At 41.9% G+C, this 15511-nt stretch overlaps 1 protein-coding gene across 1 annotated transcript in view; it reads right to left on the reverse strand.

The window, feature by feature from the left end:
• The window catches only part of DNAH9 (dynein axonemal heavy chain 9), a 450622-nt gene that overhangs the window by 77311 nt on the left and 357800 nt on the right, over window positions 1–15511 (reverse strand). The window contains exons 53-58 of the mRNA XM_012555448.1: window positions 14441–14563; window positions 13401–13605; window positions 11034–11198; window positions 9532–9672; window positions 7368–7538; window positions 2539–2661 (exon numbers count right to left, since the gene is read on the reverse strand). Coding sequence (XP_012410902.1) covers window positions 2539–2661; window positions 7368–7538; window positions 9532–9672; window positions 11034–11198; window positions 13401–13605; window positions 14441–14563 — 928 coding nt within the window. The remainder of the gene's footprint in view (window positions 1–2538; window positions 2662–7367; window positions 7539–9531; window positions 9673–11033; window positions 11199–13400; window positions 13606–14440; window positions 14564–15511) is intronic.

Consider the following 15511-nt stretch of genomic DNA (forward strand, 5'->3'; position numbering starts at 1 on the left):
TATGTGTCTCCACCACCTGTCTGTCAGTTTGTTGTACCGTGGTGGCTTGTGTGTTGTTATGATGCTGGAAGCTGCCACCGGCATTTCATACCAGCAGGGTCACCCATGGTGGACAGGTTTCAGCAGAGCTTCCAGACTGAGAAAGACTAGGAAGAAAGGCCTGGTGATCAACTTCTGAAAATTAGCCAATGAAAACCCTAGGGATCACAAGAGAATATTGTCTGATATAGTGCTTGACGATGAGTCCCCTAGGTTGGAAGACACTCAAAATACATAGTGGCCACAACAGTGGACTTAAGCATACTAATGATCATGAAGATGGTATAGGACTGGGCAACGTTTTGTTTTGTTATACATGGGGTTGCATAAGCAACTCAATGGCAACTAACAACGACATTATTTTAGGCTCATACTTCTTTGTGCTCTTAAGTGTATATAAAATGCCACAAACATTGATGAAAATCAGCAATGCTCATCTTAATGCAGATGCTGTTCTTCACACATCACCAGCGCACCCCGTGGGTGCTCATTCAGGCATGTACTGGAGAGTTGCCCACATTGTAATGGCTAAGGACACATCTGAGGAGTGGGCTGGACTCTGAAGCCGGTGCTCACTAGTCCACATTGACTGAGCCCCTGCTGTGTGCAGCATCATGCCAGGCCCTGGTAGTGTAAACACAATATATACTGAAAGGAGTTTATGGTTTGTGATCTTTCCAAGGCTCAGAATCCCAACTAAACTAATTTGCACAATAGGGAAAGAATGAGCTTTGCCACCCCACAGACCAAAAGCTGTGTGATCTCAGTTTCCTTATATGTTAAGTGGGAACAGTTAATACTTATTGCCCAGTGTCATGGACTGAATTATGTCCTCCCCCAAAATGTATGTATCAATTTGGCTGGACCATGATTTCCAGTATTGTGTGGTTGTCCTCCATTTCGTGATTGTAATTTTATGTTAAAGAGGATTAGGGTGGGATTGTATAACACCCTTACTAAGGTCACATCCCTGATCCAATGTAAAAGGAGTTTCCCTAGGGTGTGGCCTGTACCACCTTTTATCCTACAAGAGATAAAAGGAAAGGGAAGCAAGCAGAGAATGGGGGACCTCATACTACCAAGAAAGCAGTGTCTGGAGCACAGCACATCCTTTGGACCCAGGGTTCCTGCGCAGAGAAGCTCCTAGTCCAGGGGAAGATTAATGATGAGGACTTTCCTCCAGAGCTGACAGGGAGAGAAAGCCTTCCCCTGGAGCTGGCACCCTGAATTCAGACTTCTAACCTCCTAGACTGTGAGAGAATAAATTTATCTTTGTTAAAGCCATCCACTTGTGGTATTTCTGTTATAGCAGCACTAGATAACTAAGACATCCAGGTAGACATGAGAATATGTGTGTAATGCGTGTAAAATGTCTGGCATTTCTAAGGTGCTCAATAAATGTTAGCTATTATTAACCACCACCTACATGTCAGTTTCTTATACTGTGGTGGCTTGTGTGTTGCTATGAGGCTGGAAGCTACACCACTGGTATTTCAAATACCAGCAGGGTCATCCATGGTGGACAGGTTTTAGCAGAGCTTCTAGACTAAGACTAGGAAGAAAGGCCTGGCAATTTACATCTGAAAATTTGCCAGTGAAAACCCACAACAGAATATTGTCTGATATAGTGCTAGAAAATGACCCCCTAGGATGAAAGACACCCAAAATACACAGTGGCTGCAACAATGGACTTGAGCATACCAACAATCATGAAGATGGCACAAGGCCAGGCAACACTGTGTTCTATTGTACATAAAGTTGCCATGAGTTAGAGCCAACTTGGCAGCAACCAACAACAACAACACTATTAACCACTGCGCATCGAGGATGGAATGCATCCCCTGCTTTAAATCTGAGTCAAGATTCGCATGGAGATGCCTGAACACAGCCTGGGCGTGTATGGCCTTGTTATGAATGTGCTGTGGGAGAGTCTCCCTGTCAACAATGGGGCCTCACATACAAGCCCATATGCTGGGCTGCAGCACCTGAGTCAGATAAGCTGGCAGAAGTGCACTGTCCCCTCACACCCTGGAGGAGAGCCTTATACACCAGCCCTGCACTTTGTCCTCTGCAAAGCCTTCCCTGCAGGCAAGGTGAGGACGAGCCCTGCTGGGGAGGTACAGTAAAGGGATGCACTTACCTTTAACTCCAGCTCCATGTCTGCACCCACAGAGAGCCCTGCTGACGTCATAGGGACAAGTGTTCAGGAAAAACTCTGAGATGAGAATCTGACTTTTTTCAAGGAGTTAGTACTAACCTTGAGGATTCCCTGGGTGGTGCAAGTAGTTAATGCACTCAGCTGCTAAACAAGAGGCCGGAGGTTCAAGTCCATCCAGAGGCATCTTTGAAGAAAAGCCTGATGATCTACTTCCAAAAACTCAGCCATTGAAAACTCTATGGAGCACAGTTCTACTCGGATACACATGGAGTCGCCATGACTTGGAATTGACTTGATGGCAACTCGTGTGTGTGTGCGCGTGTGTGTGTGCATATACTAACCTTGATGCCACCCCAGGCCTGATCGGAGAGGAACTCCACAGGACTCCTGACGCCTGTTTGTGCTGGGGATCGAAGCAGAAAATCCAGTTCTGCTGCACTGATTTCTTGGTTCACCAGGAGAATCTGTAACAAGGAATGACCCAGTGTTTCTTTTGCTTGTGGCAGTCATAGGGTCCTGGAGATATTAGGGGTTGTCCCTCACTGTAATTATTGCTGCTTCACACACTAGAGCTTGCCCAACTATTTTAGTTGTATAAAGATTGTAGAATGAAAGAGAGGGTACACCCATGCCAATCATTTCTATGTGCATCTGTTTTTACCCCAAACATCAGGGTGACTTAGATGTGGTAGCTTGTCTTTTCACTTTTTTGTAAAGTGTTTTGATGAACAAAACTTTTTAATTTTTATGACGTCTCATTTATTTATTCTGGTTTTTGTTGTTTGTGCTTTTGTTATCATATTAGGTAACCCACTGTTGAAAGCTAGGCCTGACAGCATTGCCTCTGCTTTTTCTTCTAAGAATTTTATGGTTTTAGTTTGTGCATCTAGGCCCTTAATCAATTTTGAATTTGTTTTTGTTATGGTGTGAGGCATGGATCTTGTTTCATTTTTCTGCATATGGAAATCCAATTTTCTCAGCACGTCTTTTTTTTTTTTTATTATTATTGTACTTTAAGTGAAAGTTTACAATTCAAGTTAGTCTCTCATACAAAAATTTATACATACATTGTTATGTGACCCTAAATGCTGTCCCTATATTGTGACAGCACATTTCTCCTTTCCACCCCTGAATTCCCATGTCCATTCAACCAGCTCCTGACTCTCTCTGCCTTCTCGTCTCACCTCTGGACAGGAGCTAACCATTTAGTCTCATGTATCTGCTTGAGCTAAGAAGCACACTCTTCACAAGTATCATTTTATGTCCCATAGTCCAGTCTAATCTTTGTCTGAAGAGTTGGCCTCAGGAATGGTTTCAGTTCTGGGCTGACAGAGAGTCCGGGGGCCATGCTTTCTGGGGATCCTCCAGTCTCAGTCAGACCATTAAGTCTGGTCTTTTTACTAGAATTTGAGTTCTGCACCCCACTTTTCTCATGCTCCATCAGGGATTCTCTGTTGTGTTCCCTGTCAGGGCGGTCATTGGTGGTAGCTGGGCACCATCTAGTTCTTCTGGTCTCAGGCTGATGAAGTCTCTGGTTTATGTGGCACTTTCTCTCTCTAGGGCTAATACTTTCCTTGTGTCTTTGGTGTTCTTCATTCTCCTTTACTCCAGCTGAGTTGGGACCAATTGATGCATCTTAGATGGCCACTTGCCAGCTTTTAAGACCCCAGATGCCACTCATCAAAATAGGATGCAGAACATTTTCTTAATAAACTATGTTATGCCGATTGACCTAGATGTCCCTTGAAAGTATGGGCCCCAGACCCCCGCCCCTGATACTCTGTCCCTCGAAGTGTTTCAGTGTATTCAGGAAACTTCTTAGCTTTGGTTTAGTCCAGTTGTCCAGCACCTCTTATTGAAGAGACTCTTCTTTCCCCATTGAATGGACTTGGTATCCTGGTCAAAAGCTAGCTGACTATAGATGTGTGGGTTTATTTCTGAAGGGTCAATTCTATTCCATTGCTCTTTGTGTCTATTGTTATACCCGTACAAGCTGTTTTGATTACTGTAGCTGTATAGTTTGTTTTAAAACCAGGAAGTGTGAGTCCTCCTACTTTGTTCTTCTCTTTTAACATTGCTTTCGTGGAGTGTATACTTTTAAGGCATGATTCCTGCATTCTAAGTTGAGGAGATGATGCACCCAAATTATATGACTTGAGAAGAGTTTCAAAGCAAAGTATGAACATATGCAAAATAAAAGAGTATCTATGAATCCGTAAAGTACTTTAATGTGAAGTATTATAAGATAAATTATTATAAAAATTATTCTAAATTATAAAATAAAGTATTATAATGACATGTGCAAAGACCTGGAGTTAAAAAACCAAAAGGGAAGACCATACTCAGCATTTCTCAAGCTGAAAGAACTGAAGAAAAAACTCAAGCCTTGAGTTGCCATAGTGAAGGATTAAACGGGCAAAATACTAAACAATGCAGAAAGCATCAAAAGAAGATGGAAGGAATACACAGAGTCACTGTACCAAAAAAAAATTGGTTGATGTTCAACCATTTCAGGAGGTAGCATATGATCAAGAACCGATGGTAGTGAAGGAAGAGGTCCAAGCTGCGCTGAAGACACTGGCAAAAAACCAGGCTCCAAGAACTGGCAGAATACCAATTGAGATGTTTCAACAAACGGATGCAGCGCTGGAAGTGCTCACTCGTCTATGCCAAAAAATTTGGAAGACAGCTACCTGGCAAACTGACTGGAAGAGATCTATATTTATGCCTATTCCAAAGAATGGTGATCCAACAGAATGTGGAAATTATCAAACAGTATCATTAATATCACATGCAAGTAAAATTTTGCTGATGATCATTCAAAAGCAGTTGCAGCAGTACATCAACAGGGAACTGCCACAAATTCAAGCCGGGTTTAGAAGAGGATGTGGAATGAGGGATATCACTGCTGATGTCAGATGGATCCTGGCTGAAAGCGGAGAATACCACAAAGCTGTTTACCTGTGTTTTATTGACTATGCAAAGGCATTCTACTGTATGGATCATAACAAATTATGGATAACATTGTGAAGAATGGGAATTCCAGAACACTTAACTGTGCTCATGAGGAACCTGTACTTAGACTAAGAGGCAGTCGTTTGAACAGAACAAAGGGACACTGTGTGGTTTAAAGTCAGGAAAGGTGTGTGTCAGGGTTGTATCCTTTCACCATACTTATTCAATCTGTATGCTGAGAAAATAATCTGAGAAGCTGGACTACATGAAGAAGAACTGGGCATCAGGATTGGAGGAAGACTCATTAACAACCTGCGATATGCAGATGATACAACCTTACTTGCTGAAAGTGAAGAGGACTTGAAGTACTTTCTGATGAAGATCAAAGATCACAGCCTTCAGTATAGATTACACCTCAACATAAAGAAAACAAAAATCCTCCCAACTGGACCAATAAGCAACATCATGCTAAATGGAGAAAAGATTGAAGTTGTCAAGGATTTCATTTTACTTAGATCCATACCACCCATGGAAGCAGCAGTCAAGAAATCAAATGACGCATTGCATTGGGCAAATCTGCAGGAAAAGCTCTCTTTAAAGTGTTAAAAAGCAAAGGTGTCACCTTGAAGACTAAGGTGTGCCTGACCCAAGCCGTGGTGTTTTCAATTGCCTCATATGCATGTGAAAGTTGGGCGATGAATAAGGAAGATCTAAGAAGAATCGATGCCTTTGAATTCTGGTGTTGGGGAGGAATACTGAATATACTATGGACTGCCAGAAGAACGAACAACTCTGTCTTGGAAGAAGTACAGCCCGAATGTTCCTTAGAAGCAAGGATGGCGAGACTACATCTCACATACTTTGGACGTGTTATCTGGAGGGATCAGTCCCTGAAGAAAGACATCATGCTTGGTAAAGTAGAGGGTCAGCAAAAAAGAGGAAGACTTTCAACGAGATGGATTGACACAGTGGCCGCAACAGTGGGCTCAAGCGTAACAACGATTGTGAGGATGGTGCAGGACCAGGCAGTTTTGTTCTGTTGTGCATAGGGTCGCTATGAATTGGAACTGCCTGGATGGTCCCTAACAACAACAACAATGGAAATCAGTAATGCTAAAGGGGTTCCAGAACAGGGGAGTTACCAGAGAACAGTGGGAGGTGGATTAACTTGACTCAACTCTTTGCAAGTAGTTTTGAATTGGGTCTTGGAGAAGCTGAGAGATGGGATTTTTAGATAGGAAGGAAAGACTTTCTGGGGATGGGGAAATGGAAAGTGCAGAGACTTGGAAGGGTAATTAGTGAGATGTATGTTCGGGAGGGACCCCTGGTGGCTCAGTGGTTAAGTGCTCAGCTGCTAACCAAAAGGTTGCCAATTCAAAGCCACCAGCTGCTCCGTGGGAGAAAGATGTGGTAGTCTGCTTCCATAAAGATTTACAGCCTTGGAAACCCTATGGGGCAGTTCTGCTCTGTTCTACAGAGTCACTGTGGGTTGGAATCGACTCAACCGCAGTGGGTTTTGTTTTGTTTTCGGTTTTAGAGATAATCTAGTCTGTACTTCCAATTTACATATGGAAAAATAATCCCAATCCTAAATGATTAGAGGGATAAGCGCAGGGTAATACATTTTCATGGCATCTGATGCCGAGAATAAGTGGAAGGCAAGTGTTTCTTACTAAAGATGCAGCAACACTGGAAGCTCTTGATGTTCTCAAGCCAAAGCTGTTAAAGACATATTAAGGCCCAGGCTGCTTCTTTGTCTATCGAAAGACCTGTGCCATTTCTTATCCCAGGGGAAGTTTGGGACAGTAAACTTCTAACCCTAATGGTGAATAAATAATGACAGATACTCTAGCAAAGTTATTATGGCATCTCAAAAAGTATCCAGGTATTTGTATGGCCAACTAGTTTCATCTTTAGGGCCAGTTTTGATTGATTGGTAGTGGCTGCTGGAGGACGATGTTGATGAGGCACTTGAGGTCTCATCAGTCTCAGCAAGAAAAAGTACAATGATTGAATAGTCATGTCTGCTATGAGTGTGACAATGGCGGGGGCAGCATGCATTTACCATATTTGACTTTCTTGTTTTTTGCCTCTACTTAGAGATTGATAGTCTGAACATACTACGGGCAGTGATGTTAGAAAAGTTACTTTACATTTGCTGGTTAGGCACTAGAAAATAACCCATTTTCTGGAAACTTCTTCAATCCCCTTTTACCTGAAAGGTGAGCTGAGCAAGGTAGGTCAGCTTATCACACTCGAAGAGTCCGCGGGTGGTATACTGACACACAGAGAAGGTGATGCTGTCTATTAGATTGGTCAGCCGCTCCTTCAGGTTCTCGCTGGGGGCAGCCCTCTCCACAGCCTTCTGGAAGACAATACTGAAGGCCTGGGGGGAGAAGGCTGGATGTTGGTAACTTACACGGCCCTCCCTGTATATAGCTAGCCATCTTACCTGTGAAGAATATTACAATTTGCCAGCCCACAGAAATGTTTTCCCAGCATATCCTGCCAAGGAGGGACAGCGGCAGCAAGAAAACATGCTATCAAGTCTTTTTTTAGACGGTTCATATGTATTATTATGTTGTCACAGTGTGGTCAAAGCCGTGGGCATACAGACAAGAGCCCACAGCTTTGATCAATAAAAAATAAATATCCAGTAGCCAAAATAATTCAATTAAACGAATAAGTTTGTATTGGATAACTACCCAAATAAAAAGTAAAATGCAGTCAATAATAAGCATCTGGGATCAAAGATTATATCCACTAGATTATAAAATTCATAGGGGTAGAAACAATGTCTTGTACAAACTGTTGTCTAAAACAGGCACTTGTACATAATAGGTAGTCAGAATAGTTTTAATTAATGATTTTTCCTTTTGGTAATGATTAGAATCTCATGTGTTTTTGTTTTTTTTCCTGTTACCTCTGCAGTCATTTCATGAGTCCCCCAAGTGTACTTTTAAAAATAGATCCTTCCTGTAATAGAAGTGGTTAAGAGCTCGACTGCTAACCAAAAGGTCAGCAGTTCAAATCCCTTGGAAACCCTATGGGGCAGTTCTACTCTGTCCTATAGGGTCGCTATGAGTCGGAATCTACTCAGTGGCAACAGGTTTGGTTTTTTTGGTTTACCCTGCTTTAGTTACATCTTTTAAACTACACTTTATGGGTGTAATATGAAATCAAAATCATACGAATAAATATTCCATTGCATTAAACTCAAATATTGACTATTTATAAAAATAAATATTTGGAATGCTACATTTTAAATGTGATATGAATAGAACGAATCATTAAAGAAAATGAAAACCACAATATAATTCGGAACTCTCGATTTCTAGCTATTCAGGTTTTCAGTCTTTTCTCTACTTTCCCTTCTTGGCTTCAAGCACAGAAAACAAGCTTGTGCTTTCTCTTCCTCTGTCCCTTTCTCTCTCTCTCTCTGTGTCTCATATGTCTGTGTTTGTTCTCTTTGTGGGCATTCTCTCTGTGTGTTGAGCCAAACCAGAGAAATTCCCAGAAATGCTCCTCTACGTCCCAATGCCTCTGCAATTGTGGTCTTCTGATGAATGCTCTAGAGAAGAAAGATGTACTTTCGTAGGTGTACTTAAAATTAATAGCTGTTTCCTTTTTTTTAAACAAGGTAAGTTTTCTCAGTGTTTACAATTTGCTAATATCTTTGGTTTTAGGACTATTTCAGCAACCATAATGCAAACATAAACTAGTAGCTTTGGGGATATTAGTGTAATAAGAAAAGACACTTATAGTTGGTCCATTATTTTGTCTGATTTGGTCATTAGTCAACACAAAACAACATGCACATTTGATCTCTATTATATTTTAGGAGTTCCTGTGTGGTGCAAAGAGTTAACATGCTCAGCTGCTAACTGGAATCCTGGAAGGCCTGGCAATCTACTTCTGAAAAATCAGCCATTGAAAATCCTTATGGAGCACACTTCTACTCTGACACACATGGGGTCGCCACGAATCACAATGACCCGATGGTGAATGGACTGGTTATTGTATTTTAAGCTTTTTGGGGCAAGGATCACTATTTCTGTTTCTTTGGTATCCTCTTTCACACATTTAATGAGCACAGTACCCAGGAAATATGCTGACTGAATGAATGAGGATGAGAGTTTCTATGGAGCTTTCTCTTTTGTTCCACTCAAAGTAACCAATGAGTCATGTGACCCCAATCAAAGAGATGAAGACTGAACACAGGTTTGAAGGCAGAGTAGCTGCTGTCCTGGCTTTGCCCACAAAGCTCTACCACAGCTAGTAAAGCACATGGACAACCTCTGATGGAGGACTGAGAGTGGCACTGGCTATCTGATAATGCTTGTTGTGATTAGGTGAAAAAACATCCAAGTGTAAGTCACCTTGAGAGAAAACTGGTACATGGGATGGATTTTGCCAAGGTCATTCATGATGAAGTACAGCAGAGAGGCCCGGGCAGCTGCTGGCCGATAGTGCTCTCGGGCCTCGTTGATTTTCGCTTCGGTCACCTTGGCCTCCTGGACCTGTTAAAAAAAGAAACAACAGATCCATTGTTCAAACCCACTAGGGCCTCCTGGGAATCAACTTGGCTTCTCTGTGAGTGTACATGTGTGTATGTGTGCAGGGTGGGGTGGATTGGGATGGGAATGACGAGTAGAGCTCGGGGGAGAAAGCTGGCGGTACACGTCCAGCCTTTCACAAAATTGAGGATGTCAGCGCTTCCAGTTGGAGGTGTGGGTCACACAAGCCTCCAAGCTCCATTTTTAATGAGAAAGTTTTCACGGAAATGCCAAAAATGTACATTATTTGAAAATAAACTAGAATTCCAGGCAGTGGACATCCAAGAAAAGAAGTATAACCTATTTTTAATTTTTAATTTGTTTTTAATGAAGGAGTAATACATAAATTCACAAAGAAGATCTCTTTCAATGAAATGCTTGGTTTTCAGAAAATTTCTTATCAGAAATAAAAACAATAGCAACAAAAAAATCTAAGCACCAGAAAGAGATATTTCATTAAAAATAAGCCATTAAGTACAAACCTCAGTATGCCTTGCCTTATGCTCCAGAATAGAGTGAAATTACTGATAATATGTGGGAGTCCCACAGGAAAAATACAATGATCCCTATTGAAAATGAGCCCACAATTTAATGGTTACAAACTATAGGAGGAAGTGTCTTGGTAAAAGGAGCAGTTAGAACATTCAAAAAAGAAAAAAGAAAAAAGACACAGTGTTAGTATCCCCCAAACTGGAGATGATTGAACAACTTAAAATACATTATTAACTAATCATGTTAAATAGCCATAGATACATTTTTTAAAAAGCATGAAATTGGACATTATGAAAAAAAAACAGGCGTATCTAAAAAAGAACTAAATAGAACTTCTAAAAATAAGAATACAGTTATTGAAAAAACTCAGTTGACAATTTAAATAACAGATTAGAACTGAAAGGAAAATAAACAGATTAGAAGATAGAGCTAAGAAAATTGTTACAAAAGCAGCTCAGGGAAAAATAAAGATGGAAAATATATGAGAGGTTATGAGACTTTGCAGATAGAAGGAGAAGATTCAAAATATACCCAACAGAAATAAGCAGAGAACAGACAGAATGAGGGAAAGGCAATATCTGAAGCTGTAATTGTTAAGAATTGTCAAAAGCTTTTCCAAGAAAGTAGAAACCCCACAATACAGGAAATGAAATAGTCATTTCAGGAATCTTACCAGGCTTGAACTTCTAGAAGAAAGTTGGGAAGATGGAAAATCCATCTGTTAATCTGTTACTCTGATATGTTTTTCCTAAATGCCTTACTCAGAGACTGCAGGAAAGAAAATGTGCTTCCTAGCCTAGGCTGCCTTCCCATACTAGTTAGAGGAGTTTTACCTTTTTCTCCACTTCTGCAGCTGTCTGCTTGGTGATCTCTAGGTTTTCCACCAAGGCTGTTTCTCCCAGGAAGCTCCCAGATGCTGAAGAGAGGCGAGAGAGCAGGTTGTCTTCTAAAGTTTTGAGGGTGATTTTGAATCCATTCTGGTGCTTTGTGAGATCTGACTATGGATATCAAGTAAGAAGGAGTCAGGCATGTCAGTCCAGAGCACCCTACTGCTGGGACGCTGTTGTTGTTAGCTGCCATCAAGTTGGCCCCCAACTCACGGCAACCCCATGCACAACAGGACAAAATGCTGTCTGGTCCTGCACCAGCCCCATGATTGGTTACGAATTGGACCATTGTGATCCATAGGGTGTTCACTGGCCGGTTTTCGGAAGTGGATCACAAGGCCTTTCTTCCTACTGTTAGTCTGGAAGCTCTGCTGAAACCTGTTCAGCATCACAGAAACACATAAGCCACCACTGACAGAAGGGTGATGGCTGCACATGAGGTGCACTGGCTGGGAATTGAACCCAGGTCTTCCGTGTGGGAGGCAAGAATTCTACCACAGAACCACCACTGCCCTCACTGTTGGGATAGATGTGAACACATAAATGCTTATGGAGCCAGAGTCCCTTCCATTAGAGGTACTACACGAGGCAGAATAGCAGAGTGTTGAGATAATAAGCAGACGAGACAAGCAGATGAATCAAATCCCAACCGAACCATACGTCTGTGGGCCACGTTAAGTTCTTAACAACTTCAGTGACTTCAGTGGGGTTAACCACAGTCCCTACCTGATAGGACTGTCATGCAATGCTTACCAGAGCCAATGTTCACGAAATGGAACTTATTTCTTTGAATGGTTAAAGCCCAGGTCAAGTCTTAGTTCTCTGGAGGTCCTTTCTATCATTACTTTAATGCCCAGAAATGAACAGCTCTCTTATGGATTATCTTTCTTTTGGGGGAAAAAAAAAATCAACAGAAACTGTTCTACACAGCTTAGACAGCTATTTTCAAGAGTCCTCCTCAGGCTGGAGTAGAGTGCTGGTATCCTAGCAGATCTCACCTCATGTTCCCTTTCTGATTGTTAGGATAGATATCCTAAAACACTGGAAGCTCTTTTTGGGGCAGGGGAGAGGGTAGTTAACTTTGGGTGGTGTAAATAGTTATTGCACTTGTCCGCTAATGAAAGGTTGGCTGTGAACATGGTGAGACCCGAGCCTGAGGGCCTCTGATCACACATGCTCACATGCCTACATCCAGAACTCAGCAGAGTTAAATTCTCCAAGGTGATAGAAACAGGTTCAACCACATCCTTTACTTCCCTCTCTTTAGACATGATTAGGTTATAGGACAAATTTACAGTGCCTGTGAGATTGAGCTCATGGATCCCTGGGACTTGGCTTCCTGTAATCACTCATCTCTTCAACACATACCTGTGGAGGATCAGCTCTGTAGCAGGCACCTTTATAGGTACTGCGAATTCAGCAGAGAACAAGGCTAACCAGGGCAGTGAAGGAACACAGAATATAAGAATACAAACAAATAAATCTTGTCATTTCAGGCAGTGATAAGAATTATAAAGAAAATAAAACAGGATGATATTAGAGAGACAGAGGCTCATTTAAACTGGGGTGACCAGGAACAGAGTCAAGGAGCAGGTGGCATTTGAGCCAATTCCCAAATAATTTCAAGCACCTGGGCATAGAACATTCCCGGCAGACAGAACAGCAAGTCCTGGTATTCAAGCAAGATTGAGACACATTTTTAAGAAACACCGGGGAGGGCAGGGTAGCTGTGGCTGGAGCCAACAACAGTTGGACAGTTCTTTCCGTGATAAGGCAGGCAGCACGGGTCCAAAGGCAATAATCACAGGATGTACAAGAGCAAATAAATTACAGCTTCCCTAAGTTAAACAAACAAGCAAACAAACAAACAAAAAGCAAACAAACCAGCTGCCATCAAATCGATCTCAACTCATGGTGACCCATGTGTGTCAAAGTAGAACTGTGCTCCATGGGGTTTTCAACGGCTGATTTTTGGAAGTAGATTGCCAGGCCTTTCTTCTGAGGCTCCACTGGGTGAACTCAAACAACCAACCTTTCAGTTAGTAGCCAAGTGCATTAACTGTTTGCACCATCCAGAGACTCTGCTCTTGGTGATAGGAATATCCATTATCCTAGCTGTCTTCTGCCTCTCTGTTCTTCATTTCAGACTGTTCTCGATTTCCCTACTTGGTGTTCCCAGGTAGCTAGGTGTGACTGAGCACCCTCTGCTCAGCTCCAGGAGAAAACACCCTAGCCCCCGCCAGAGTGTGGAGCCCTGCCGGATCTAGTGGTGGAGCAATTTCTGCCTCCCTTCTTGGTGGGTGCCTGCCTCACCTTCAGTTGCTCCAGGTCTGGCCTCTCCATGCTGACCACAGCAGCCAGCAGCTGGTCCTCCAGGCCATCCCTGGTCACGGTGAAGTTGATCAGGGTGGCTTGAGCCTGCAGCTCGGGCTGGTAGTGAGGATTGGCCAACTTGGTGTGAAGGATGAGCCGGAACTTGGGATTGTATTCACACTCTTTGTCTCCGATTTTAATGAATCTGGAACACAAAGGCTCATGTGAGAGCGGGTTCCTTTTCTGCAAAATTTGTCCAAGGAAAGAATTCTAGTGTTACCAGATGTGCTTTCGCAAAATCATAGCATTTTTGATCACTGCAAGCAATAACAGTATAAAGATGGGGTCCTCCTAGTGGGTCTGAGTGAGCCCAGGGACTCTTGTATGTGTAATATAGACAATGGGGAGGAGGGTGGTAGACTTTCTTTCCCGGTCGCCATGCTTGATTTTGTACAACTGTTAAGGAGAGACATTCACCTTGTTGTCAGCACAGATTTGTGTATTATGAAAAATTTCCAGCAGGTGGCAGTAACGTGTTCGGCACAGAAGTGCCTTGTAGGCTGGGAATAGGGCTTTCTTTTTCTGTGAGAATGTTTTTGGTTGACAGAGGAATGACTTCTATGGGTGGAAATAATTAAACAAATAAATGAGCACAACCTAAGTACCTATTAAGGCAAGGTATGGTCTGGGCAGTGGGTGATCTACTTCCAAAACAGCAGTCGCTGAAAACCCTACGGAGCACAGCTCTACTCTGACACTCATGGGGTTGTCATGAGTCAGAGTTGACGCCACAGCAACGGGCGGTTTTTGAAAAGAGGACATTGACTACCGGAAGCAAAGTTATTCCAGGAAACTTTCTCTAGGACATGAGGGCACATAGATATTCCTCTTCCGGAATAAAGAAAGGCTTGCATGCTGTGGGGAGCTACTTGACACGAGCTGAGGACAGGCTATCCTAGGTAGAGGGACTCTCTCCACAGTTCTAAACGGGGCTGTGAACCTGCTCTTCACAAAGGGTCAGCAGCACATCTGTGCCTCACCGTCCTTTTTTAATGACTTCTCTTCCAAGCAGGGGTCCCAGGACAGGATCAATGGACTCTTCTAGGTTTTCAATCAGCACCACGTCTCCAGCTTCCAGGGCATGCTCGATGGTTTGCAGGTAACTGGGGGAGAAAAGTCAGGCAGAATGAGCCTGTGGCAAGGAAAGGGTTCCGAAGCACTTTAACAAGACAACCCTGGCCTGTAAAGCACACTGGTTAACTTGAAGGCACAGCTGTTTGGGGTAACTCACGTGGTCACATTTTTCTCTATTGAAAATGATATTTATGTGATCTTATACATTTTTATACATACAGAAAAAATACAAAATACACAAAGGAATATGAAAATTCACCATAAATCTACCATCTGTCATCAACATTTTGGTGTTTAACTATATATATTTGGATATTTTATATTTTCTAGTTTTATATTATTAGATTCATACGGTGCATTGTTTTATAACCTGCTTTTTGTGTATAAATACTGTAAACTCTTTCTCATGTTATTAAATATTCTTCTATAACCATTTTTAATGACTGTGTATGAGACCATATTTAAGAATCAATTAACAAAGATCTAGGTTATTTTTAATTTTTCAGTATTATAAGGAGTTTAATATACATGTTAAAAGGTAGATTTTCCCTAAATCGTTTTATAAGCTTGATATCACCAAAAACCAAGCCCACTGTTGTCAGGTCAATTCCAACTCATAGTGACCTCATAGGACAGAATAGAACTGCCCCATAGGGTTTCCAATGAGCAGCTGGTGGATTCAAACTGATGACCTTTTGGTTAGCAGCTGAGCTCTTAACTACTGCACCATCAGGGCTCCAGTTTGCTATAATTCCAATTAAAAAAAAAAAAAACAATAAAATTTTACGGATCTTGACCAAAGATCTTAAAGTTAACCTAAAAAAAAAAAAAATGAGGATGTAAAGAAAAAAATTGATAATGAAGAGGAAGGAATCATATTACCTAATATTAAAATATTTTATATAACGTATATAATAATACAGCCTTATACTAAGAAATCTTAAAGGATTTCATAAACCAAAACGTTAATATTATCT

The sequence above is a fragment of the Trichechus manatus genome, unplaced genomic scaffold (genome assembly GCF_000243295.1).
Source record: "Trichechus manatus latirostris isolate Lorelei unplaced genomic scaffold, TriManLat1.0 scaffold00040, whole genome shotgun sequence".
Classification (NCBI taxonomy): Eukaryota; Metazoa; Chordata; class Mammalia; order Sirenia; family Trichechidae; genus Trichechus; species Trichechus manatus.